The 24,957-nt window shown below is 44.1% G+C and overlaps 1 protein-coding gene across 43 annotated transcripts in view; it reads right to left on the minus strand.

The window, feature by feature from the left end:
* Positions 1-24,957, minus strand: part of ank3b (ankyrin 3b) — a 163,096-nt gene that overhangs the window by 21,609 nt on the left and 116,530 nt on the right. For 21 of the 43 annotated variants that reach the window (XM_035403086.1, XM_035403079.1, XM_035403074.1 and 18 more), the window contains 19 exons: positions 24,527-24,625; positions 21,908-22,105; positions 20,751-20,849; positions 19,647-19,745; positions 19,393-19,491; positions 17,752-17,847; positions 16,939-17,011; positions 16,680-16,739; positions 12,964-13,087; positions 11,275-11,286; positions 9,265-9,367; positions 7,828-7,878; positions 7,072-7,178; positions 6,478-6,510; positions 4,713-4,937; positions 1,923-2,077; positions 1,266-1,477; positions 771-978; positions 311-407 (listed from right to left, as the gene is read on the minus strand). In XM_035403086.1, coding sequence (XP_035258977.1) covers positions 311-407; positions 771-978; positions 1,266-1,477; positions 1,923-2,077; positions 4,713-4,937; positions 6,478-6,510; positions 7,072-7,178; positions 7,828-7,878; positions 9,265-9,367; positions 11,275-11,286; positions 12,964-13,087; positions 16,680-16,739; positions 16,939-17,011; positions 17,752-17,847; positions 19,393-19,491; positions 19,647-19,745; positions 20,751-20,849; positions 21,908-22,105; positions 24,527-24,625 — 2,150 coding nt within the window. The other 22 variants (XM_035403114.1, XM_035403110.1, XM_035403111.1 and 19 more) reach the window with 14 other exon arrangements.

Genomic DNA, 24,957 nt, shown 5'->3' on the forward strand with positions numbered 1-24,957 from the left:
TGGAGAAATTCTGTATTTGAAATGTAGCCTAGCAACACAGTTACTGAAAGCCTTACATCATATCAGCCTGATGTTCAGAGGTCAGGGACAGTCTAATCCTGAAGACATGCTTTTTTTTAGCATGTCGTGCACTTACAGATAGGTGTGTGATTGTAACGCGATTCATACATTTCTTGGATGCAGTATGCGTTCTCCATTCCTTTTATGTGAGATATTCTGTACTTGTATGTCTTGAGACACGATTCCATAAACACACACGCGCACACGCACGCTCACACACATACACACACACACAGGTGCAAAGTCATACCTAGCAGACACGTTGGTGGTGAAGGAGACACAGTCTTTGACGAAGGTGAGAGGAGTGGTGCCTGTGATGTCCTCCCATTGTGCTGGTGAAGTGCCCCCTGTAATAAGGAGCCCTCTCATGATGTGACTGGATAGATAACTTTACAGCCTTGTAAGGCCAGACCAACTCCATTCACTACAGTTCAACAACCTTCAGGATTACTAACAATCTCACAAGCATGCTTACAGGTAGGAATAAAAAACCTTGAAATTATGTTTCAGGGATAATGCACATTAAAGCATATAATAAAAATGAAATAACTTATATATATATATGTGTATGTGTTTAAACGAATGAGCATCACTGGTACTTCTAATGAACTGTATTCACTGTAAGAAATTCTGGCATTCTCTGTGTAAGACAGGGATACTACTGTCATATTTCCAGAAGGTTCTGATGGAAGCCATTCAGCTGCACATGCCTGTAATGCTGCACAGGAGCCTCAGACAGGGGGTGCTGTCCCCTTTGTAGCCGTTGGTGACCCCTTCCCCTGACAGGGGAGGGACGGGGATTGTCATGGTGATGGGTTTGTGGAACTTCCTCCTTCGGGGCTCCACGGTCACTATGGGGCTGAATGTGGCCCTGTTCCCCAAAATCTTCTTCACTATTTCATCCGGAACAGGCTGAGCCTGGCCAGTGAGAGAAAGTCATAGTTTGCGTCACGGACGGTTATTCCATAAGAGACAAACTGATAAAAATCATACGGAAACTGTATCAGTTCATTTCATAATTCTTAATTTTTTTGCATTCAACACAAAAAATCACATCACCTGTGATCCTCTTAACCCAGTAGTGTAGTATTTTGCATACAACAATGCTTATGTACTTGTTCTTCACATAGAGCCTGCATTGTTCCCTACCATTGTATTGTACTTGGGCCTGAAACTATGCTGATGAGCTAAAGCAGGGCACATACCTGGAGGCCTACTCGAATCTTCTTGGTCAGTGCTCCTTCGGGGAAGGAGGCCTGGACCAGTGGGACCGTCAGACTGGAGAGCAACCCTCCCTCTGGGCCCATCTGGTTGCTCTCTTGCTTGATTCGAGAAACGACTGCAAAGTACTGTGGGAAGTCCTTGGAGATGATCCGACAGATGCGTTTCTTCTCAAGCTCATCCGAGCTGTCCAGTTCTGTGGAAGGCAACAGCGTTGAACACATTCTGTCTCATCACTGATATTTTACAACAGAAAGATTGTACAAATATTAATTGATTGCCAATTGCAGTTAACACTCCTATTCCTCGTGACAAGAACTAATTTGTAATAACCAAAAGCAAATGGGACTTTGGAGTCCCATCTCTTAAAGACTATGCCTTCTACAGGTGTCCCCAGTAACATGCTAAATGGACGGATCTAAATGGTACAGAAATAGGGACATATGTCACCTGCTGGCCAAAAAGAAAAACGCTGCCCAATAGCAATGCATTTATCATAAGGTCTCAAATACTAGCAATAGCTATATGCTCAAACAAGGCCACAAGATACAGCACAGACAAAGCTGGAGTGGCTGTGTGCAATACCATCAGGATCCTAAACCCATTTGCATCCATACTAGTCCTTTCTGACTGAGGCATACCTTCATCCATGCCGTTGAGAAGCTCGTTGAGGTCTTCGGTTTTGCAGTCATACTGGTGCTCCTTCCACGTCTCGCCGTTCTCGCTCCTGAGAATTATCAGCTCCCTCTCCTTGCCCCTCATTGAGCCAAAATGGGGGATCTCCACTATCACAGGGCTGGAAAGAACACAGGCTGTAAGCAGTGTGTTCCACAGTGCAATGAGGCCTCTTCCATATTCCAGAATGGGGAAAATGGAGGTGAATGGGGTGGTGAGGCGTGCTGGTGATTGGGGGGGGAGGGGCTACATCACCGATTGTGCATGGACGATTTATGTTTTCATCTGTTTTCTGAGAAGAGGCGAAGGTGTAAAAATGGTCGTACAAACCCAGGACATCAATCAACCCACAACAACTTGCAATGTTTCACCTTGAAAGTGGTAGCAGTTTCAATAGGATGATTGAATTCAAATAATTTCCATTAAATTTATGAAAAGGATGCCATTTACACTTGACCCAAGATTAGAGCATCAGGAAAGCTGCATAATCCTTGCAACATGAATTGTAAATGGGGAGAAAATCAAGGAAATTTGGAAAAGTAGCAAGGGTTTTCATAAAGAATAAGTGAAAAGGGGTAAACTGGGAGTGAACATCAAATCAATATTTATCAGAGATATACAGACATTGATGGATTGCAGTTGCCACAATCATCACAAAAATTATTTTCAGAATTTGGCAGAATACATAAGAATATGTACATTATGGTAGACAGTCCACTTTATGTACTGGACAAAGCACAACAGACAGAGGGCGAGGTCAAAAAACAAACAGAAAAACAAGATTTGGCTTTGAAACATTTGTGCTGTATACACTTATACAATGTGTAACAATATAGACCCTTGCACCTAAGACTGCAGAAGTTCCAGATGTGAAAAAAGAAAACATAGCATGTATCAAAAATAGATTCAGATTAAGGTTGAGAGGTGATTAAAAACCAATCATTAGGACTCTGCAGCTTTGAAACCCTTAGACAGTATCCTTGTATTTCTACACTGGTTGCATCTGCAGTCAAATTTTCAGGAACTGAGGCATATACTATATGCTTTAAATTAAGCAAAGTGGAAAAGTACAGAAAGAAAAAAGCAAACAGTAAACTTAAAGGTAATTCATGTAGTTGGGCTTTCTTAATCCCATAAAATGAAAACTGTTCCAATACAAAGGGTTTGGTTATTTGAAACCTGAAAATCGAATTACAGTGCCTCATCTGATGATTTGACCTACCAATTTCAAATGTGGTTAAATTTTAGTTCACTAAATGGCTGAATTTTAATTGCAAATTTGACTTGACCTCTGGGCATGGGTAAACATTTGCAATGCTACCTGTGTAGTTATCAAGAATGATACTGTCTACCACAGCATTTAATAAAACATGACAGTTCAGTGCATAACATCTAATGTGAAATAAATGGACACAGAGAAGGTACCAGAGATAACAGTTGTAAGTGTGCATAAACATATATTATTATTTTTCATATAGGTGAAAGTATATATTATTTTTACCCATAATTTATCTCCATAATTTATCAATTATTCTTACTGATAGACACATTAAAAGCAAATGACGATCAAAAATTGATTTTCAAGTAAATTTCAGGTAAATTATTGGCCATGTTTTGAATAAAATTTTACCATCACTGTTTGCTTCATAATTGTGGCTTCTATTCAATCTAATGGCAAACCGCATTGCAGTTATATCAAATAGCTGCTTTAATTTCTCGACACAAAATGGAGCCCACCCTGTCCTTCCTTCACAGAGTCAACGGATACCTTCTCCATGGTCGACGCGAATGGAAAATCTTCCACACTGATAAATGAGTTTGATGCAACGGTGGGACGACTCGATGCAACCCGGGTGGAGAGAAAAGAAAGCATTCATGGCCGCACGATGCTCGCGGTGATGCTCATGCCCAGCAAGCACAGCTCAGAGTAACAAGCTAACATGGCGGGCTTTCACCGAAGCTCAAACAATCGACTGAAAGCCTTAGAGAAACAGAAAAATATGGGCGTGACCAAAAAAAAAATAGTAATAATAATTTTAATAATAATAATGTCTGTTATTTATTTGGACAGTTCGCGTCTTTTCTAGGCATACTTTCCTACCCAATAAATTTTGTTCCTCGGGGCCCGAGCTGCAGGATTCGGCTAACCATGCTCTCCCCCTCGTTAAGAGAGGGGAGATTGCTGGGGAGATGGAGTTTACTGAGTAACATCCATGCAGCGGTGGGAGAAAACAAAAAGGGGGGAAAATAGAGAACAAGCTGTCATTCCCTCAGAGCGCTGCACTTTCCAAAGCACTGCTTCAGGAGCGAAGAAAAGGCTTCACAAATTCAACATCTCACCGCATCGCAGAGGACTGTCCTCCAGCCCCTTAGGCTTACTCAGTGTTTTTTTTTTTTTTTTTAAGACTGTTTGGCTTTTTTATTCTTTTTTTTAGCAGTCCTTTTTTCTGTTCTCCGGAGAGATGGAATAATTGCATTGCAAAGGAAAGAAAGTAATGTGGCGGGGGGCGGGGGAGGGGGGGTTAAAGCATAGGGTTGGCCTCCTGCAAGGTGCTGTGCTGGCACAAGGATATGGACACTGTGCAATGCGAGGAACACTGCAGCTTCGGTGCTGGTGCTGGGGTGGAACAATGCTGGACAGGTCGCTCCATCATCTCACTGTTAAAAATACCTTACCCTCGGGGCATTCATTGCAAAAAAAGATGGTTTCCATAGCGACGAGTTCATAAAGGTAGCGTTTGGCCGGTTCGACTCACCCGAGGAAATGGGCGCCGGCCGGGCCGACCTCCACCAATCGGCTGGCCAGGCCTTCTCCTTCCACCATGGGAGGGGGGCAGGCCAGCTTGTGCCTCTTGACCAGGCGGCAGGTGATGCGCGTGGGGGCCGTGCACTTCCGCGGCGGGATGATGATGCGCATGCCGTTGTGGCGGCTGCCCCGCATGGAGCCGCCGCGGGCGTCGACCATGAAGCTGACCAGGAACCTGAGGACCCCACACACACGGTTCAGTGAGGGGAGGGGGGGGTGAGAGGGGCCAGGGACATGGGGCGGGGGAGAGACCAGACCACTCTACCAACACCAGTGAAGACCTTTTCCATGCTGTGATCAGGTACTCACACATGTACTTTCAAGCTTTCAAGAGAGAAAAGATGAAAAGACAGAAGAGAGAAAGCTAATGAGAGAAAGAGAGACAGAAAAAGAGACAGAGAGAGAGACAGAAAGAGACAGAGAACATGCTTTGAGATTTCAACCTTGGCAGTTATCCCACTGATCTGTAATAGCTCCTGTTTTTCCAATGCCATGTAAAAATATCTCAAATGAAAGAAATCCATTCAGCTGTACTGGGTAACTGGTCAATTCTATTCATCTTTAAATGAACTCATGAATAAAAAACAAGAATACTGCCAAGCGCCTCAGTGTCGGTACATTTAGCTGAAGCACTGGCACTCAATGAGGCAATGGGCACCAAATCTCTGGAATGAAATCTTGACCTGCCACTGCCGACTCTACCCGCAAGCCTGTTGGATCAATGCACACCTGGCCATAGCATCACCCAAAGAGGAAGAGCTTCACTTGGCAGGATATGCCAGGGTGAATTTGGCACCTGCAACCAGTTGTGTGCTTGAGCAATGCTTTAAAAGCTCTGCTTATGGACCACAATACAAAATAAATGAATCGGCAGCTGCTGCATGTGTACAGGCAGGCATCTGCAGATTAATTAGCTGGAAGTAGGCAGGCAGCCCAGCAAATCTTTGGGGAATGCCGCAATGAAGGGACGTGGTTCAAATATGAATAAGCATTCCAGAACGAGAAATAAAAAAATGGGCACAAGATGTTGTTTTAGCAAAAGCCAAGGACACTGCCAAGATAGAGAACTCTAAAGCCATCTGTGATCAATATTAGACGCATTTTGTGTTACTGACAAAACTGCTGCGACTTTCTCAGTATGACTTATCACTAACGTACAATGCTTACTCAGAACACATGTTGTTGATGTGTATTTCTCCGATGAAAATGCAAATGTGCATTCCTTTGTTAAAGCTGCAGTTAGTATGAGGATTAGTTTGATGTACCATCACAAAACAGATGGTGACGAGAGCTGGCAGTGAATTTCAACATTCAGATGTTGGGAGACAGCCAGCTGATCCAGCCATTTAAATGACAGAGGACTTAACCATGTGTATTGATTTCAGGACACTTGCGATATAGCTATGTGAATTTCAACAAAGAAAAACCGTTCAATGCAGAATATAGGTAACTTCATCCTAGCAGATGTAACATGACTCTCCACAAGCCTTTAGTGTGTTTTGTTTGCCCTAGAGTTGTCTCCTGTTATTTATCATCAGTTTAAAAATACTTTGAGAGCAAACCCCCGGAATATCTCCTGATAAGAGCTACGAGAGTTAGTTCTCAACCGTATGTAACCACTGAACACTACCACGGCCCGGCAATCTAGGTGGGGTACAGCACAGATGACACAAACACAGAGAAGAGAAACTGTGATCACAGGTCACAATTATCACCTGGAGTCATACTGGGGAAGTGGTGAGGAAAAGCTGCAAAATAAAATGAAACAATGTAGCAGGCATGAATCAAAGAGCTTCACTTCCTTCAACATTAACGCTGCACCCACCCTCGCTCATTAGTTTTAACATTATTATCATTACGAAGCATTTAAGCAGAAAAGAAAAAGAGCAGAGGAAATGGGAAAATACCACAAGGTACTAGAAGAGAGGGAAAGGTGCGCAGCAGATTAGTAGCAAAAGACAACTGCAGACTGCCTTGTGAGTAATATTTGCCAAGCACGTCTGCAGTACAAGATTCTCATTGAGGCCATATCATTGAGTTGCACATACATAGACACAGGGCAACATAAATACATGAAGGTCATTTTGATTGTGGGATAAATTTGGAGTCTTCCTCATGTATGTTCTAGTATTTAAAAATAGTAGCAGAGAAACAGAGTTTGGTTTTTTAAACACTAAATTAAACATGATTGTCAAAGATCCTGTTGGAATAGGAGAGTGCTCTTAAATGGTTCTTGCTCTTCACCGGCACCTCCATGTTCAGAGCTTCCTGCGGTGCCCCTCGCGCTAAGGGACAGGGCTGGCGCTTACCCGGAGTGAATGGGGCTGGAGACCAGGTTGACGTTGTCGAGGGTGTCGGCAGCCCAGCTGTACCGTCTCAGAGAGTCCGTGTCGTACTCTCTGGCCGCCGCCAGGTGCTGGAAAAGGAAGTGGTTCAGTCACTGCACTCCCATTAGCATGGCGCAGCCCACCTTCCACACCAAAGCGCGTCTGTGCATTTACAGCATACCGCTGCCCTATATGACCACCCTCCACGTGAGAGGACACAGCTCGTATGCACAAAGCATCTTAGAGCAGAGCTGATCTACAATCAGGTTTGCCCTGTCCATGTACTATCCTTATGCATTATGAGCCGAAAGGCAAAACTGATCCTAGATCAGCACTTCGGCTCTGAGACTCTTTATGAATACGGACCCAAGATCGTAAAACGACACAGTATGCAGGGTGTTGTCTGGGTTACCAAAGCACTGAAATGAAGCATGCTCTTATCGAAATTAAGTTTTGTCAACATTTAAAAGAAAAAATCCGGCTTACAAGTATACACACTGAGGGGGAAAAAACAGCCGTGTATTAAGACACCCGGGATGCAAAATGAATATTTAATGATAAATTAATTATAAAAGTACCGCAACAAATGACTGAAATGAAAATTCAGGCACAGCTTAGTTTGTTGACTGCAGCAAAAAAATATATATATTAGCAAATGCAGCAAAGCCATCGTTTGTCTGCATTTGAACAGTAGATTAAAATGCAATACAGCAGTTATATGCCAAAGGCATCATATACCTTATTCTGAGGCTCAACAATGAAGGAGATGTCTTTACAGACACTCTGAAGCTTTCAAAGAGAAGAGACAATCTTTAATTACACGGATGGCTCTGCAAATTTGGCAAAGGTGCTTAGCACAATACAAGTTCCTCAGGCAGAGATAAGTAGTAGGACCTATTTTTCATATTAGGCATCAGGAGAATACCCTCTCTGCTTTATGTGAAAGGAACTCCTCATTTGCAAGCGCAGACAACACCAGTGAGATATTTGTGTGGTGATTATGTCAGACCAAGGCTGCATCCGCTGGCAACTATAAATAAATGCAACTTCATGAATGAATCTCTTATTTATATATCAGCTAAAGAACACGGAGTACTCTCAACAAACGTTGCATGAGAAAGTCTTCCATCCACTTGCAGTAAACATGACGTACGGCTTTGAACTGCCAGCATTTCAGATCTATTTCTACTTCTGAAAACAGATATCCTCAAGTAAATATCTTCAGTGATCAAAGCAATTTGAAACATCCGCAAGCTATTTTCACAAATATTCTGCCTGTATTCTAAATATGGAAAGCGTAGCATCCTAAAGATGCCTTTACTTGTGGCGGTCACTTGGGAAACAGTTAACAGCGAAAACTTGCATCTGGCACTTTAGATCTTACTGTACACTTCCAGTCACACCTGAGCTTTTTGTTGCATAAGGAGATTATGGGGTTATTTGATGCTTCAAAGAGAATTCACAGAGGCGACAGGCCGTATTGAGTTTTAAAAGCTCATGATTCACATTTCGGCTCAGACCTCCGTGCTTCGAAACAGACCCCTCAGTGTTGCTGTGTCGCTCAGCACAGTTTTGCCACGGGGCCCCAGAGGGCAAGGGCCTCATTTCAATGCCTCACTGTGTGCCTGGAGGCAGTCAGAGACGAGCTGTGATTTCCCTCCTTCACACTCTACAACCAATCAGCTGAGCAGCTCACATAGCAAGTAACACAGGTGAAAGGTCACGGCCGTTACTGTCACACTGCACCATTTTAAACCACAGAATTGCCAAATTTATCATTGCATCTTGTAAACGGTGACCTTATCTGATACAACACTGCCCTGATATTTTGTTTTTAGCTTTAGTTGGTCTGATTTTTCCAATTTTGTTCTTTGATTCATGCGGGAAGGAGTAAACCAGCAGAGCTGGATGCTCTGTGCGGAACGGCTGAAACCGTTCCAGAACCTTCCTCGAGCAGGTTCTCTGCTTACTCCACAACGATCACCTTCGGCATTTTGGTTTTGTTCCTGAATAAATATTGCGAACATTTCTAACCACAATCATTTTGCAGTCTATAAATCTCTCACTCGCAATGTTTTGGCTCCCTTCCCCTTGTCGAATAGGTTTTTTTGCATAATGACATAATGACTTGCATAATGAAATGCCCTGAAGAGAAACAGAGGTGAGGAGGTGTACCGTTTCCTTGTTGGGTGCGAGGATCTCCTCGATCATCATGCTGTCCCGGGTGAAGGAGCTTCGGTTGAGCGTGTTGGACCTATCCGAACTGAAGGAGCGGAGGCTGGTGTATTTACAAGTTATCACACAGTAGGGGGTGATGATGAGATGAACAGAAAACAAACAAACAAACAAACAAACAGAAAACAAAATGTAAAATTGATTACTGCATGCAACTTCCGGGGAGCTGTTGCATAATTCAAAACGAAAACCCACAGCACAGGACAGGAGTGGGGAATGGATGTATGAGCAGATTCCAGACAGTGAGAGGGGCGGTAAACACCGAGCTGGGGAGGTGGGGGTGGCTTTACAGTGTCTGTACAGAGATTTTAATTAAATGTATGTGGCCGTGTAACCGGATATCACAGAACCAAGGATTATGATGACGATGTATGAATTTTTGCATCAAACTGAGCAAGGTTTCTTACCGGGTTAAACTAATATCAAGTTACAGTTACATAAGAATATTTTCAAAACCATGAATGTATTCAAAGCAGGTGGTAAGAGAGGGTAGCTGAGAAAAAGATAACATTGCATTTTATGGAAATGTTTTAAATTACCATTATAATGGAAAAAACACACTTATAATTTTCAAATGAATAGATACACTCTATGACTATCAAATGACAACAGGTCATCCTCATTCTGCAATAGGATCCAAAGAGAGAGAGGTGCCGTGCAGCTATAGTTATTGGTTGTGGATTAACAGCCTAAGAACAGACAACTCACGTGCTCATTTGCTGACAAAGTGAGCAGCTCCATCAAAGCAGCAAAGCGATCATTTATTTACCGCTAGATGGTAAAAAAAATAATAATAGGATGTTCTGGAGTAGATACATTTCCTGGAAAGTTCCAGTTAATGCCTGTGTGCTGTACTTAATGCGTGGTGTCAGAATTGCTGATATCAGCATGTCCGGATGGCATTTAACGCAGGAGGAAAGCACGTTTTCTGGCTCACTGAACGTTTCTAGGCAACATAAATCCAAGCACTGAGGTGACACAAAAACGCTTCCTGTTTCTAGATACAAATCTATTTCGGATTCATCTTTCCACTCCAGAGCGGGTGTGAGTTTCAATTTACAACTAAGCTGCTTCTTTCCAAGGGATAAATTGGTGTGGTCAAAAAATCGTCTGTGCATTTTACAGCTCCACGGCATGTTCCACATACCATAGTATTACCTCAGCCATGTCTAGCCAATGTGAGACTGGATATTAGTTAAAGAATGGCAAATGTTCCCTATCCTGGATGTAACTTTTGCTGGGGTTCTGGAACAGACGATACGTATTTGTTCCAAAAAGACTGAACAAATCAAGTGCATTCAGTGTAAATATATCATTCCATCCATCTAACCACTATATAACCCGCTTATTCCTGGTCAAGGTCACAGGGGGTGCTGGAGCCTATCCCAGCATGCACAGGGCAAAAGACAGGAATACACCATGGACAGGTCTACAATCCATCGCAGGGCAATATATAATTCCCAAGGGATTTTGTTGGGCCAGCCAGTGACAGGCTGATCATTGTTCCTGGGAAGCTACATAAATTAGCACTTCATGGTAGAAACAATGTAATGGGATGTATCACCTTCAGTGTTCACACCAAGCACAAAAAGCATTATCTAGAACTCAGCTAACCAAGCACACTGACATTTCCATGTTGCTTCTTACAATAATTAGCATGAATGGGAGAATGAGAACGTTTTATTTTCAATTTTAAATGTTATTTTCTTTGTTTTACTCCCTGCTGCATAAAGGTGAACACCGCTGGAATGTGCATTTCTTTCGACAAGCGACAGGGACATTTTGCCAAAGTAAAAACGGAGGAACAAATCCAAAAACGATCTCAATATGAAATGAGCAGCGACAGATGAGGCACACGTCACATGACAACGCTTCATGAGACAATGCTTGTGATGGACAACGAAAAAAAAAAAATTAATATGCGGTGGTAAATTTGTCATGCCCTCTTACCTGATTTTAGGGCTATGGGTAAGAAATTGTGCGAAGTGGGCGGGAGGGGAAGAAAACAGAAGATATCGAAAGCAACATATCAGAGGAGGACAAAGCAGAAGATGCCGGGGTTTAATGGCATTAGCGCTGACGCTAGGCCGTTGCATGCTTTATGCTCCCAGACAGCGCCGCGCTCTCGAGGGCCTGTACCCGAGAGACGTGCCACGCCTCAGGGGCCGGTGGTTAACAGTTTGGGCGGGGGCGCGGCCTCTGTCCGAGGGCATAAAATGCAAGCCGACTTTGGCTGATGCGTGGAAATGCCGAAAAAAGGGAAATAAATAAAATAAAAGGAGCTCAACACTGAGCTGGAATGATTTAATCAAAACCAGGGATCCATGGGCTCTAGCATTTCACAGCCATACTGGGAGACAGCATACCATCGAACCACGATGCAAATTTCCCTAAACCTTGGCTAAACAAATGAAACCAAGTGCTACTTTTTAACATTAAATACACACCGTTTTAAACTCATCCCAGTGAGTTCCGAGCTTGTGTTGCTGTGTAGGAAATTTAAAAAGTAACACTTGTTTTAGTTCATTCTTCTAGGTTAAGGCAAAGTGCACAGCAATTAGATTGAACAAAAACCATACATTGGTATTTACACAGAATTGACAATTCAATAGAATGCATTCACTTATACATTACATACTCTTAACCAATGTGGACATGTTAGTTCTAAGAAAATATAGTTAAAACTAATGCTTAGGTGTAAGACCAGCTGTGGACAGTCTTGCACCCAATATCCATTGCGTGGATGGATATCCATTGCCTAAGGCTCGTAATGCTCTTCTAATTTCCTGTCGTGCAGTATGCTTGAATATAGCCTGAAAATCCAATACCGTCAAGCTTTATGTTCAAGGGAAAATCCCCTCAGGGTGCAGAAAATGTAGGTTAAAAATTATCTACTGTGTGAACCTTGTTTTCTACATGTGCAGTCTGTTGAACAGGGGACAAGCGGCATCAACACATAAACGCTGGCCAAGCCTCGAGACTAATATAGCCGAGCCAGCAGCTTGTTTTTTTTGTTTTGTTTTTGTGTAACCCGTCAGCAGCCAGTCAGCAAACTGTTGCTCAATCACCACCCAGCTCACAGTTCCATCAAAACCCCCACCCCCCCCCCCGCCGCCTCTTGCTGTTATTGTCTGAACTGGTTCACGCGTCCCTGTAATTCAGCAGCTGCTACCGTGCACTGCACCATACATAAACAATAAGGCGACGCGTTCCCCTCAGGCGTCCGTGTCTCCATTTCATTCTGTCGAATTTGCATCTCCTATGATGACAAACCCCCTTTTTTTTTTAGCATACCACATGAATTAGACTGACTCATTCTTTCCAAATTTACCACAATTTAATAACTGCACTGACCCCGGGGATCCTCTTTTAACGTCAAATACAGAATGGGATATTTTAGAACAAAATTACTCCGCTGAGAAATTGACATCTTCTTTTAAAAATTTGGCTAACATCACAAAAATGAACTAATGACTACACATATTACAACAATTGAATTTAACTGCTTGCTTTGTTTACAAATGAAAGACTCGTGAACATAAAAGACCTTCAAACATTTTCACCAAAATGATGCCCTGTATTGTGTTACGCAACATGCATAGCTTCCCCTGTAGATAAAATGCAGAAGGCTTACGTTACCTTGCCGATCGCGCGGTAAGGCTGAAGCCCATGTATCCCTCCTGAGGAAGGGAGTCGTCCCCCAACTCCCTCAGGTCCTGGGGCCCCAGGTATTTGTCGGTGTCCCCGGTCATTGCATCCTCACCTGGCAGAGAGCCTGAGCGTTACTCCAGAGCATGGGGAAAAGCACAGACCCCTGGCCGCCGCTCTCTCACCACCTCCAGCACCCCGGCGTCCAGCGGGGAGGCCTCTGCACAGTAATCGATGTCATCTAAAAAACCACCCCACAGGCCTTTTTCCAGCAGCCCACCCACCCACCCGCTAACTGTCAAATCACTCCAGAGCTGTGCGGCAGCTGGACACCGCTGAATTAGCTTCACACGCTGGCACAGCCCGAGAGGGAAAACGCTGTCGGCTAGTTTAGAAACGAAAAACAAAAGCACACAAAACTCCAAAATCAAACGCGTTAAAAAAGCGAATCAGCTTTGCAGGATGCGCTGCTCAAATTACAGGAGGAATTAATTTTGCAGCTTGTTGCTCCTGGGTAAGGGTGGGGGTGAGGGAGTAGGGTGGTGGTGGGGGTGGCAGCACAGCCTGTTACTTCACATTCAGAAAGCAGCCATACAAGCGGAAAGGGTTAAAACAGTGGGGACTGAGAGCAAGTGCACATCAGCAAAGGGAGGGGAGGGGAGGGGGGTGGACAGCATTCCAACAGCGACAAAAGCAGCGCTCGATCCCCCCCGCTGCTCTCCACGGCAACCCCCCCGACACACACAGACACACACACACACAACCAGAGCCGGCCCCAGCTAAACTTCAGCTCCTCTTACTTCTCTCAGACTCTCACTGTACTTTTACCAACCGAAAGTCCCCACACTGTTTCCATCTATTTCCATTCAAAGACTCCTTATTCCTCTGAAAAAAGTTTCTATGCCACACAGAAAGTTGAGTGACCTTTCTCTGATAGATGTGAGAGAGAGGCAGAGTAAAAGTGAGAGAGAGAGAGAGAGAGAGAGAGAGAGGGAGGGGGAGAGAGAGAGAGCTGCCCGCAGTCTGAAAACTTTCCGAACTTCCCGGCTTTTTCTCCCAGAGTACACACAAACAGATCAGCTTTCTCCCGTCCGGGGGCCAGACACACGGCTATTATTTCGGGCGGCAATTTATCAGCGGAGATTACCCTCTGCTCAGGACCCTGAGTACAATTTCAAGACCAGAATAGTAGCCATTTCAAAAATGAGCACCGCTCTTACACAGTTGGGCAGCCATTTCTATCACCGCTCTTATCTTGCGCCTTCGCCTCCCGTTCGTTATGTAACTGCCCTCCGCAAGGTCGGTCCGGCAAAGCGAAGGTCCCGTTCCCTCTCCCGGGTTAATCCAAAAGGGACGCGAGTTTGGCGCCGGTTCCTGCGACGCTAAGTCCGGGAGCAGCTCGCGCCGCCCTGTCCGCCGCACCTGAGGCTGCCGCTGTCTGCTCTGCCTCCGCGCTCCCCGACCGCTAGCTAAGTTCAAACTGAGCGCGGCTCCCGCGCGCACCGCCGCCAAGCGCTTTCCATTCGCGAGCCATCCCGGGTCACGACTGAGCGAGGTAACGCCGCGGGCAAAGCCTCACAAAAGCCCCCCCAACTTGATTGGATTTTAGGGGACGTTCCCGGGCTCTGCGGTAACCCGGTTGGGGTGCAGCACAAAGGCAGAGAGGGGGGGGGGGGGACTTATTTGTATGTTAATGCCGGGGATTCTTAGGTGTGCTCAGTAATTTGACACTCGCAAACCAGACGCTTAACAATGAGCCCTTCTGGAGGCAGATGAATAAAATGGCTACAAATGAGAGAAAAGGGAACTTTGAAGGACAGCATGGCTGAACCTGCACTTTATATCAGAGGTAATGTGGCAGCACTTGAATTGGGAGGACCTAAAAGCTCATTTTAAAATGCAAGGCTAGTGGTGCGTCCCCTTGAAAGATGCAGCTGCAACAACAGACTCAACTTTCAGCGACATAAAACACCAAATACCCGGAACACCAAAAGTGTCACATATCTCAACTTTAAAATGTACAACTTCATGTTGGCTTGAAGCTAAACAACCACTTCAGCCCTTACCCGCACACAGTATTAAATTACTCTGGAGTAACCCAGCCTCTCCTTTTCATATCTGCTGTTGTTACAGATCTAGAGAGGGATATAATAGGGATGGAAAGATCTCTCGTGACATTGCTCTGGCTCTACCACTTTTGGACTCTGAAAAGAGTACCTCCATTTTTTTAGTAAAAAGGCTTTGCAGGAAAAGCTTGCAGAGACAGCCAACAGATCAAGCTAATTAGGCAGTTTCTGTGAACTAAGCTTTGTGCACAGGAACTACAGTGCGCCAGTCTACACTACAGGTGTCCGTTGCTACATTCAAACAAAATGGCAGCAATGTATTGCCATTGTACACCAAAAAGGCACCTCTGAAAATGACATGTCATTGAACTGAATTATAATAAAGGGAACACATCAAACCAAGCTAATACTGCAGTCATTGTGAGCCAGTAAGTTACAGACAGAACCCCTCCGTCAAGTCATGTCACTGGAATCCTGGAATATTTAGGAGCATTAGCTGAGCCGGTAACTTCATACCGGCCTCTAAAGTTACCTGCCTGACACACATCCAGCAGCCGACGAGCCACCACGCAGTGGAACCTTTAAAGGCTGCTCACTAGCTGTACGGCCCGTCAGAGAGCAAACATCCGAAACTGGCCCAATAAAGGCCTGTTCACGCAGTTTAAATTCCTTCATGTTTTTTCGGCACAGAATCTGTTTACGGGCGGGGCACGTGTTCAGTATACACGCCAACGACCTTCTTTTGCGACAGGACTCGATTACCCCATTTACATTCCCGAAATTACCCAGATTCAATGGAGCGGCTGAAAAACAGTGATCTTCAGATCTCCGTCACGAGCCAACAACCCCAAAACACCTTTCATCCCCGCGCTCAAATAAAGAGGATAGATTGCTCCCATCCAGGTCATGCTGTACTGGTCATGGATCTCAAATATTTTACTGCAACTGCAAAGAACACATTTAAGAGCTAGAAATAGGCAATCCGTGCAATCTCTGTAATTATTCAAAAAAGAATACCAACCAGAGAGTAAAAACTTGATTTAAAGAGTCAAAATTCTTTTAAAATCCCTCTATAAAACACAGTCAGCACAACATGCAAGTTCACTGCCAAGGCTGCTGGCACTGAAAGTGTAGGATCTGCACAGCTTTTGAAAGCCCCAATATTTTTCAGTGTAAGCATGGTGGGCAACCACGCAAAGGTCAAACTCTGCACTGAAATACAAAATGGGGAAAGCTCAAATAACTAAGCAGTACTAAACTCGCCATCGTCTAAAACAGGGCTCTGTTCCGATTTCACTTAAAGAGAGAAAGCCCCTTGGCAACTGAGACAATGTTTACTGTATGCCTACATTTGCACTCCAATAACTAACTGACAGTCCCAAAAAAAAAAGTAACACAGGAAAAGATCAGCGCACACAAAAGGGAGGAAAACTTTGCATATCTAAGAATTCAATATTTAAGAGTGCGCTTAGCAACAAAAAACGAACGTATATTCCACACATACCAAAGCAGGAAATATTGGATCCATGACAACATAGCATGTGACAGATAGAAAGTTTGTTAGTTTTTGACATAGTAAGGGAAAGGGGGCAATTTTCACATCTGCAAAAATGATCACAGCATAAGAAATGGGACAAATACCTTCTTCAACATCTGAAATATAGTCTTCATTGAGCATTTCGGGTACATAGGCTTTATGAACTGTGTAATTTGAATAAATAGCGTGTTAAAGAAATGGCATGGAGTAAAACTCACATTCACAAACATGACACATGCAGAATATATAAAACAATTACAATTATCAAAATCTCTTCATAAATATGTGCAACATGTGCAAGACAATAGCAAGGCAATGGCAACAGCACAACCAAGGAAGTGCATCAAAAAGGTGAACTCTCACCTTCATCGTCCGACATGTCCAGGACCTCATTCATGGTTTCGGGAACATTCATCTTATGTTTTTCTGTCACGGTCTATAAAAAGTAAAAAATAAAAACAATAACCTGAGGTAAAGTGCATGTTTTCACAGCAGCCTCCCTACTCTCAGGGATTTGCGATTCTGCCAGTACAAAATAATCACTCTCCTGTCTCTTCCAATGTCAAAAAGCACAGAGGGCTTTGTGGATCCTTAAATTCACAATCTTTGATTTTGCAAGGGCAAGGGCACCCAAGCTTCAACTCTCATTACTTGATCTGCACTGAATGCTATCAGCTAACGTGCTTTGAGTTGCTGTTTGGTTCCCTGAAAAAGACAAAGAGTCTTTCAAAAAAGCGTAAAAAGGGTGTTTGGTTGTATGCTGATAAGATGGCTCTAACAGGGATAACTTAATCTGCTTTTTGTATCTGAGCAATGTTCTGTTGGAACAGTACGGTACCACAACACAAATGAATGAATTTGAATAGAAGCTTTGCATTTCCGCCATTTTTACATACTGTGTAGTATGTACGAATATAATGTTACACACACTGAGAGATCATCTAAAAGTATTTCCAACACGGCAGCTTAGAAAGCAGGTCGTTACAATAATTGCCAAAAAGAAATTACATTTAGTGTATTCAAATGAATGTGACATTGGATACTGAATGGGGAGTATGAGATTAGATCCCAGTTTTTTGTATCGTTCAGCTCACAATCCCCTGTGCACTTAAAATTAAATGCACATGTTGCTCATTCAGTATTCAAGCGGGTGAGAACAGAGACAGTGGGTCTTACCACGGTGGTCAGCGTCTCTTCCGTCACCACCTTCAGAGTGTCCACGACGGAGATGTAGCCCAGCCTCCTCGCAATGGACAGGGCTGTGTTTCCATTCTGTGGGCAAAGGCAGCACAGACACAGGCTTACTGCAGCATTACTGCCTTGTATCGAGTTTATATGATCAAGGCCTCAAAAACCGCCCCACAAACCATTAAAAAGAAAGTGATGCTTTTGAAATATTTGGCTATATTGTATCACATGATTTCCATAAAATTCCCCTTATTTCAAATTTGAAACTTTGAAACAGAAATGGGGTGGTGTGGTAAAATCTCAAAGGCACACCATTCTTAAAATTATTCTTAAAATTATTCAAGTGCCTTTAAATGGCACTCTGTGACATGCCTTCAAATATCCCGATAAAATGAGCATGACAGAGTGTTATTTTATCTCCAAAGCAATTCAATTTGAATAGAGTTGCAGTGGAATAGATGACATATGACTGAAACTTCTGTTACCCTGGAGCAGTTTTCCTGGAACCGAGTGTGAATAAGATAATTGCATTTATTTTGTGAGATAAGCTGTGTTTTGTCACTGTCATAATGGCCTATCAGGTCCTAAAGCAAACTAAAATGTGTGTGACAACGTATGCATCTGCATCTGGAGCAGGATGAGTAAAAAAGCTTATGACAGCAGGTCAGGTAGGGAATAACAGCAGGTGTGTGACAGTGTAACACGTCAGCATGTCTCAGAGTGAGTGAAAGAGTGTGTGTCACAGGCCAGGTGTGCAAAAGTGTGTGGAGTGTAGGTGTGTAACAGTGTGTGGAGTAGAGGTGCGTAAAATTATGTGGAATAGTGATGTGTAACTGTGTGGAGTAGAGGTGCGTAAAATTATGTGGAATAGTGATGTGTAACAGTGTGTGGAGTAGAAGTTTGTAACAGTGTGTGGAGTAGAGGTGTGTAACAGTGTGCGGAGTAGAGGTGTGTAACGGAGTGTAGAGCAGAGGTGTGTAACAGTGTACAGAGTAGAGTTATGTAACAGTGTGTTGAGTAGTGGTTTGTACCAGTGTGTAGTGTAGAGGGGTGTAACAGTGTGTTGAGTAGTGGTTTGTACCAGTGTGTAGTGTAGAGGGGTGTAACAGTGTGTGGAGTAGAGGTGTGTAACAGTGTGTGGAGTAGAGGTGTGTAACAGAGTGTAGAGCAGAGGTGTGTAACAGTGTACAGAGTAGAGTTATGTAACAGTGTGTTGAGTAGTGGTTTGTACCAGTGTGTAGTGTAGAGTGGTGTAACAGTGTGTGGAGTAGAGGTGTGTAACAGTGTGTGCAGTAGAGGTGTGTAACAGAGTGTAGAGCAGAGGTGTGTAACAGTGTACAGAGTAGAGTTATGTAACAGTGTGTTGAGTAGTGGTGTGTACCAGTGTGTAGTGTAGAGGGGTGTAACAGTGTGTGGAGTAGAGGTGTGTAACAGTGTGTGGAGTAGAGGTGTGTAACAGTGTGTAGAGCAGAGGTGTGTAACAGTGTACAGAGTAGAGTTATGTAACAGTGTGTTGAGTAGTGGTTTGTAACAGTGTGTAGTGTAGAGGGGTGTAACAGTGTGTGGGAAAGTCCCTGTTTCTTATCCCTCAGAGAACTCTCCAGGATGCCAGACCGCTGGATCTCTTACCACGGTCAGCTCATTAGGGGAGGCGCCGTGCTGCAGCAGCATGTTAATGATGTGGGTGTGGCCCTGCTGCGCCGCCTGGTGGAGAGGGGTGTACCCGTTCTGCAGAGAGACAGCACGGCGGTCACAACAGCACTCACACACACACACGTGCATGCCAAAAACACACACAGGCAAATACCCATCTACACATGGAGACACGCCCACGCACACACAGAACGGAAAATACACACAGAAAACATTTTTCTTTTTTTTACCTTCGTTTTGGCATTGACTTTAGCCTGGTTCTGTAAAAGGAAGTTCACCATCTTCACGTTTCCATAGTGACTGGCCACGTGCAGTGGAGTGTATCCCATCTGTCAGACACAGAAAAAGACACACGGCATGAGCTGTGCCTTACACACACACACACACACACACACAAAGACAGTATATATCTATTAATATATACCTTCTTTGAAGCCATATAACTAGAACCCAGTGTATAAATGTAAAGTACACTATCAAAAAAGACCGTCTTTTGTTGCACATGTGGCATGTGTGCTACGTGTCACAGTATCGATCTCATTTCTCTGTGTCAGGTACCGCCTGTGTTCTCTGGCACGGGCACACAGCAGCGGTCCCCTGCTGCACAACCTTGAGCCGCTGCAGGTCTGTTTCTGCGTGAGTAGCCTGCACTGAGGCGTGAGCGGGTGCCCCAGCGCGCGGGCAGTGCCAGGGGGCGCAGCGCAGATGCCCGTCTCCCAGTCTCTGGGGCTTCTGACCCCGAACCTGATCCTGCTGTGGGGGAGCAGGGGAACTCCTGCATGTACGCTGCTGGGAGGCTCGTTCTGCTCCAGGTCTTATATCACCTGACGCACAGAACCTTAGCTTAGCCTCGCTAGCGCCACTCAGCTGGCACTGCACGCCACCCTATCCATTATTTACACACTGCTGATTACACATGTGACTTCCTGTTTCATACCGTACACCAACTGGCACGCACTCACAAATGCAAGAGCACGCACAAACACACACTCATGCACACACACACACATACACTAGGTAGCTTATACACAGTATTTCTATCAAGCTAGATCAAACATGCCGAAGGCCATAATGTCTGTATAGACTTCTTTGAAACAGGGACAGAATACCAACACCAACATTTAGATACACCGGTTCCTTTCCAAAATAACTGGCCCCGCTTTCCTTCGACAACACAATGAACAAGTCACTGAATATGCGAATAAAGTTCTCGACCGTTTCTAATTCTTCGACGTTCACAAAAGAGGCCTGTGCGGTAGGAAGAATTCTAAAGCAGAGGAACAGGGTTCCTGGGCTTTGTCGGGGGACCCGTGAGAAAGCGGCGCGACCTTTACCTTTGTGTCCGGGTCAACAGTCGCCCCCTGGTTGACCAGAACCTCCGCCACGTTCACTTTGTCCTCCTGAGCGGCTAAGTGAAGGGGAGTCAGGCCACTCTGAAAGAGAGGCGCGCAGTCAGACACTGTCCCTCAGCGGGGTGAAGCCTCTCTGACTCCTCTCTCTCTCTCTCTCTCTGATCCATGTGATTTATCCTTTTTTAATCTCAGTTCTTTTCGGTTTTTTACTCTTGTTTAGTTCAATTCCAGGGTTTTGAGTGTTTTGAGTGGAAAATTCATTCTGCCACCACATCATAAACAACACAATTTAGGGATGCATAAAAATCTGCAAGGACAGGGCAATGAAAATGTAAATCCACACGTGGAAAATTATTCAGGATTATTTTAAATCCAGTGGATAAATGACAGCGTGGAACATGGGTAGAGAGAATACTGAGCACACATAACAAACAAGTCAACATAAACTGTTGCTGAGATGCTTACACAATTTTAATTTAACTTGGTGGCATCTTCTTTAAATTCAGTGAATGCAACTGCCGCTAAGGTTGTTTTTACAATATTATTCGCCAAATAAAAAATGTCATCATATTACACGCAATTTGTTACAACAAGCAGATGTCTGGCAGTGGCTGGGTCCAGCTGGACGAACAACGTCTAATGTAGGACTGGAAAATAGCTCCCCAGACCTTTTTAAACTCCAAACATGAATCATACAACTTTCATTCACTAATTTAGGCTAAACCATCACTAACTGGGTGGCGGTTTGGGGATGACAAATTGGTTTGGAACCAGAAATTTTCAAGGCTTGGTTTCCATGTGGGGCTGTTGCAGTACAGTGAGTGAGCTATTCAACCTGAATAGCTTGAAATGGAAATTGTGAAAAAATATTGTCTTTGTAAGTTGAACAAGGGCGTCTACAAAGCAAGCAAAGCAATTACCCCTGTAGCTACAGAAGGAGAGTCAACAACACTTTTACTTTTAAGACTGAAGATGCAATGGGGCTCGTTGACTTTGAAAGTACGAGGAATCATTTTCTACTTTTCCCTCATCGGCTAAAAAGTGTTTCCCTCTGAACAATGCTGATTGTGAAGAGCTGTGTCACAAGCTGACTGTAAATGATGCTGTAAATGAAAAAATAAAGACTGAGGAGCCCTCACCTTGTTGCCCAGGTTGACGTTAGCGTTCCTAGCCAGGAGCAGAGACACCATGTCCACGTTGCCCTCCTGGGCGGCCAGGTGCACGGGGCTGATGCCCTGCCTGGTGATGGCGTTGGTGTCGGCGCCGTACTCCAGGAGGGTGGTGGCGATGTCCATCTGGTTCTTCTTGGCAGCGATGTGCAGGGGAGTGTAGCCGTTCTGGAAGCATGCCCGGCAGAAGACATTGGATCAACACTGGCCCTGACCGGAGCCTTCCGCACTGTTTGAGATAATTGCTTTACAAACAGATCCGCAGAGCTTCTGTGTGCAGAACATCTCGTGACAGTCATGTCTGTGATTGTGTCAAAAGCATACCAAGGGTGGAGTTAACACCACAACAAACTCAAGGGAAGAAGGGCTACATCAAGCACTTGTAAAACAGTATTGTAAGGACTTCAAACTACAGTTCACTCAGGGGTTAACTTTGAAAATGAAAACATACAGGCTACTGCATATCTAAAGAAGATAAATATTATTTTCAAATTTAAATTGCATATATTAGATATATATATATATATATATAATAATTACATCACTTGATCTTTTTTCATTGGGCAGGCCAACATAAAACCGATAGCTATGGAAAATTACACAGTAAAGCTTTGCCGCAAAGTTATACTGCATATAAGGGGAAGGCAATAAACAAGCAAAGAACAGCAAAACCTCATTCTGACATTTTCCAGTCTGTTTCCCTGGAGACCTTCAGAGAGACTACAATGAAGTTGAAGTTGAACTGGTAATAAAACCAGGAAGCTGAGAAGAACAGGATAATAACACGGAGACAGAGATTGATATGGAGACACTAGTGCAGCACTTAAGACTCTTATCTAAGCAAGCACCATGACATAGATTGTAGAAACCAAAGACTATATGAGTAGAGAAAGAGAAAATAAAATCTGAAATACATATGAAGCAATTTACTACAAATGCATCCCTTAATTTAAAACTCTGATGAAGTGGGCAAAAAGGAAAGAAGTCCACCCTAACATTTATTTTTTGGTTTAGATATACTTGTAAAATACGTACTTGGTTTTACATTTTGTGCAATAAACTGATTCCAGTGTTAAAGTATGTTTTACAGCTCAGATCAGTGCACACTAACTCTCAGACACCAAATGTCTCTCTCCCTCCCACTCTCTCCACTTCAAAGTAAAAACCTCTTGTTAATACTTGGAGAAAAGGAGGGAAAATGTTGCATTTTCTGTTCCCTGTTGTTTCAATGCAGCCTTGTCTATTCAGACATTTTAATGCTTTTTCAGTGAGGGCAGAATCCAGAGGACACACAGCTGTGGAATACATTTACCCCGCAGCATGATTCAAGCCCAGTCCCTCCAACCACCAAAGCCACAGCTCTCAGATTTATTACATTTCCAAAACAGCAACAACTGTACTGTTCTTACACTGGAGACATACGAATGCAAATTGCTAAGATACCCCCCCCCCCCCTAAAAAAAGAGTTAGGTTTGGAAGACTGAAAATGGACCAATTTACTCATGTCAGTTGACGGTGGGGCCAGCCAACATTGATGTCACAGGCTGGAAACCAGCCTGTCCAACCGCACGTCACCTACCCGGTCCACACTGGCACAGTAATTGCTTGTCACGGGGGAACAAAGGCAGTAACTAGGTCACCATGTTTGCTTGGGGATCACACTGAGCCTCCAGGCACCAGAAATGGCAGGAGGAGAAAACTGGCTGAATTTTGCCTTCCCTCATCATTCAAAGAAAACCCACCAAAGCTTGCAGTTAGCCAGAGCTGAGCTCCTAAACATCAGCTACATCATGTGCACACATGATCAAAGGTTCTTTCTGGAAATATATATATATATATATATATGAATTTGAAATGAAATCAAGCTTCATCCCCCCATTTCATAATTTTCTCTAATGGCCCTGTGCAAAGTCAGTCAATTTGAGTCAAGTCAAGTCCACAGTAAGGCGGAGTGCTTCAAGTTCTTCATTTCATTTTAATTGAACTCCCACAAATTTATGTGAGCTTCATTTGCAGGCCATGCCTCGGGACCCGGCTCCACAGGGAGTGACTCCAAGTTGTCACAAACTCTGTTCGTCAATCCCAGTCTCTCCATTCCTCACGGCAAACTGGCCTCCCCGCCCCCCCCCCCCCCCCCCCCCACCATCTAACCCTCCACCCTAATGCCACGGATCTAACAGTTAATTACCCAATTAAACTCAATTATCCACTTACTCAAAAGAGAGATGTCCAAGGAAAATCTATGTGAAAAACACCAAACACAAAAAGCACACAGACTACAAAGCAAAACCTGTAATCGGCTAGCAATGTCTAGATTTTTTTTTGTTCACTGTTCTTTCCACTAGAAATGAAGACCAATTATTTTCAATGACCCTCAAGGGAAGAACATGTCTTGTTTTAGAGACAGTGTCAAAACAACCAAAGAAAAATCAACCAAAGATGGAAAAAGGGCCTGCGGCAGTGCGGCAGTGCTGAGCTGTGTTCCTAGACAGTGTGACTGTGTCACAATGGCGGACAGGAATAAGAGGTAAAAGAGAATAAGAGAGAGAGAGAGAGAGAGAGGGGTCCCTTCCGGTGTCAGGCCCGTACCTTGGCAGCAGCGTGGGGGGAGGCTCCCTGGTCCAGCAGGAGAAGTGCCACTTTCTGGTTATCGTAGTGCGCAGCGACATGCAGTGGAGTTAGTCCACTCTATAAACACATGCAGAGAGCTCATAAGTAGGGACAGCGAAGAACAGGAATATGGGTAATCCAGGAAGCTGCTCAAAACCAGAGGCATGAGCTACACACAAGGAAAGGGTTAAACCCTGTCGCCTTCAGCTGTCCAAATGTGAATTTTATGAATTTACTGCACATTTTCACGACCATAGAAGGGTTAACAAATCTACGTGTGCTTTAACACACCATGGACACTAGAGCAACCAGGTGTCACATTCCAGTTATTGGTCAGTAAAAAAAAGAACAGCTTGTGAAAGCTTATGACAGACCTTAGCATCTGATGTTCAAAATTTTACAGGGGCAAG

Source organism: Anguilla anguilla, chromosome 2 (genome assembly GCF_013347855.1).
Source record: "Anguilla anguilla isolate fAngAng1 chromosome 2, fAngAng1.pri, whole genome shotgun sequence".
Taxonomy (NCBI): domain Eukaryota; kingdom Metazoa; phylum Chordata; class Actinopteri; order Anguilliformes; family Anguillidae; genus Anguilla; species Anguilla anguilla.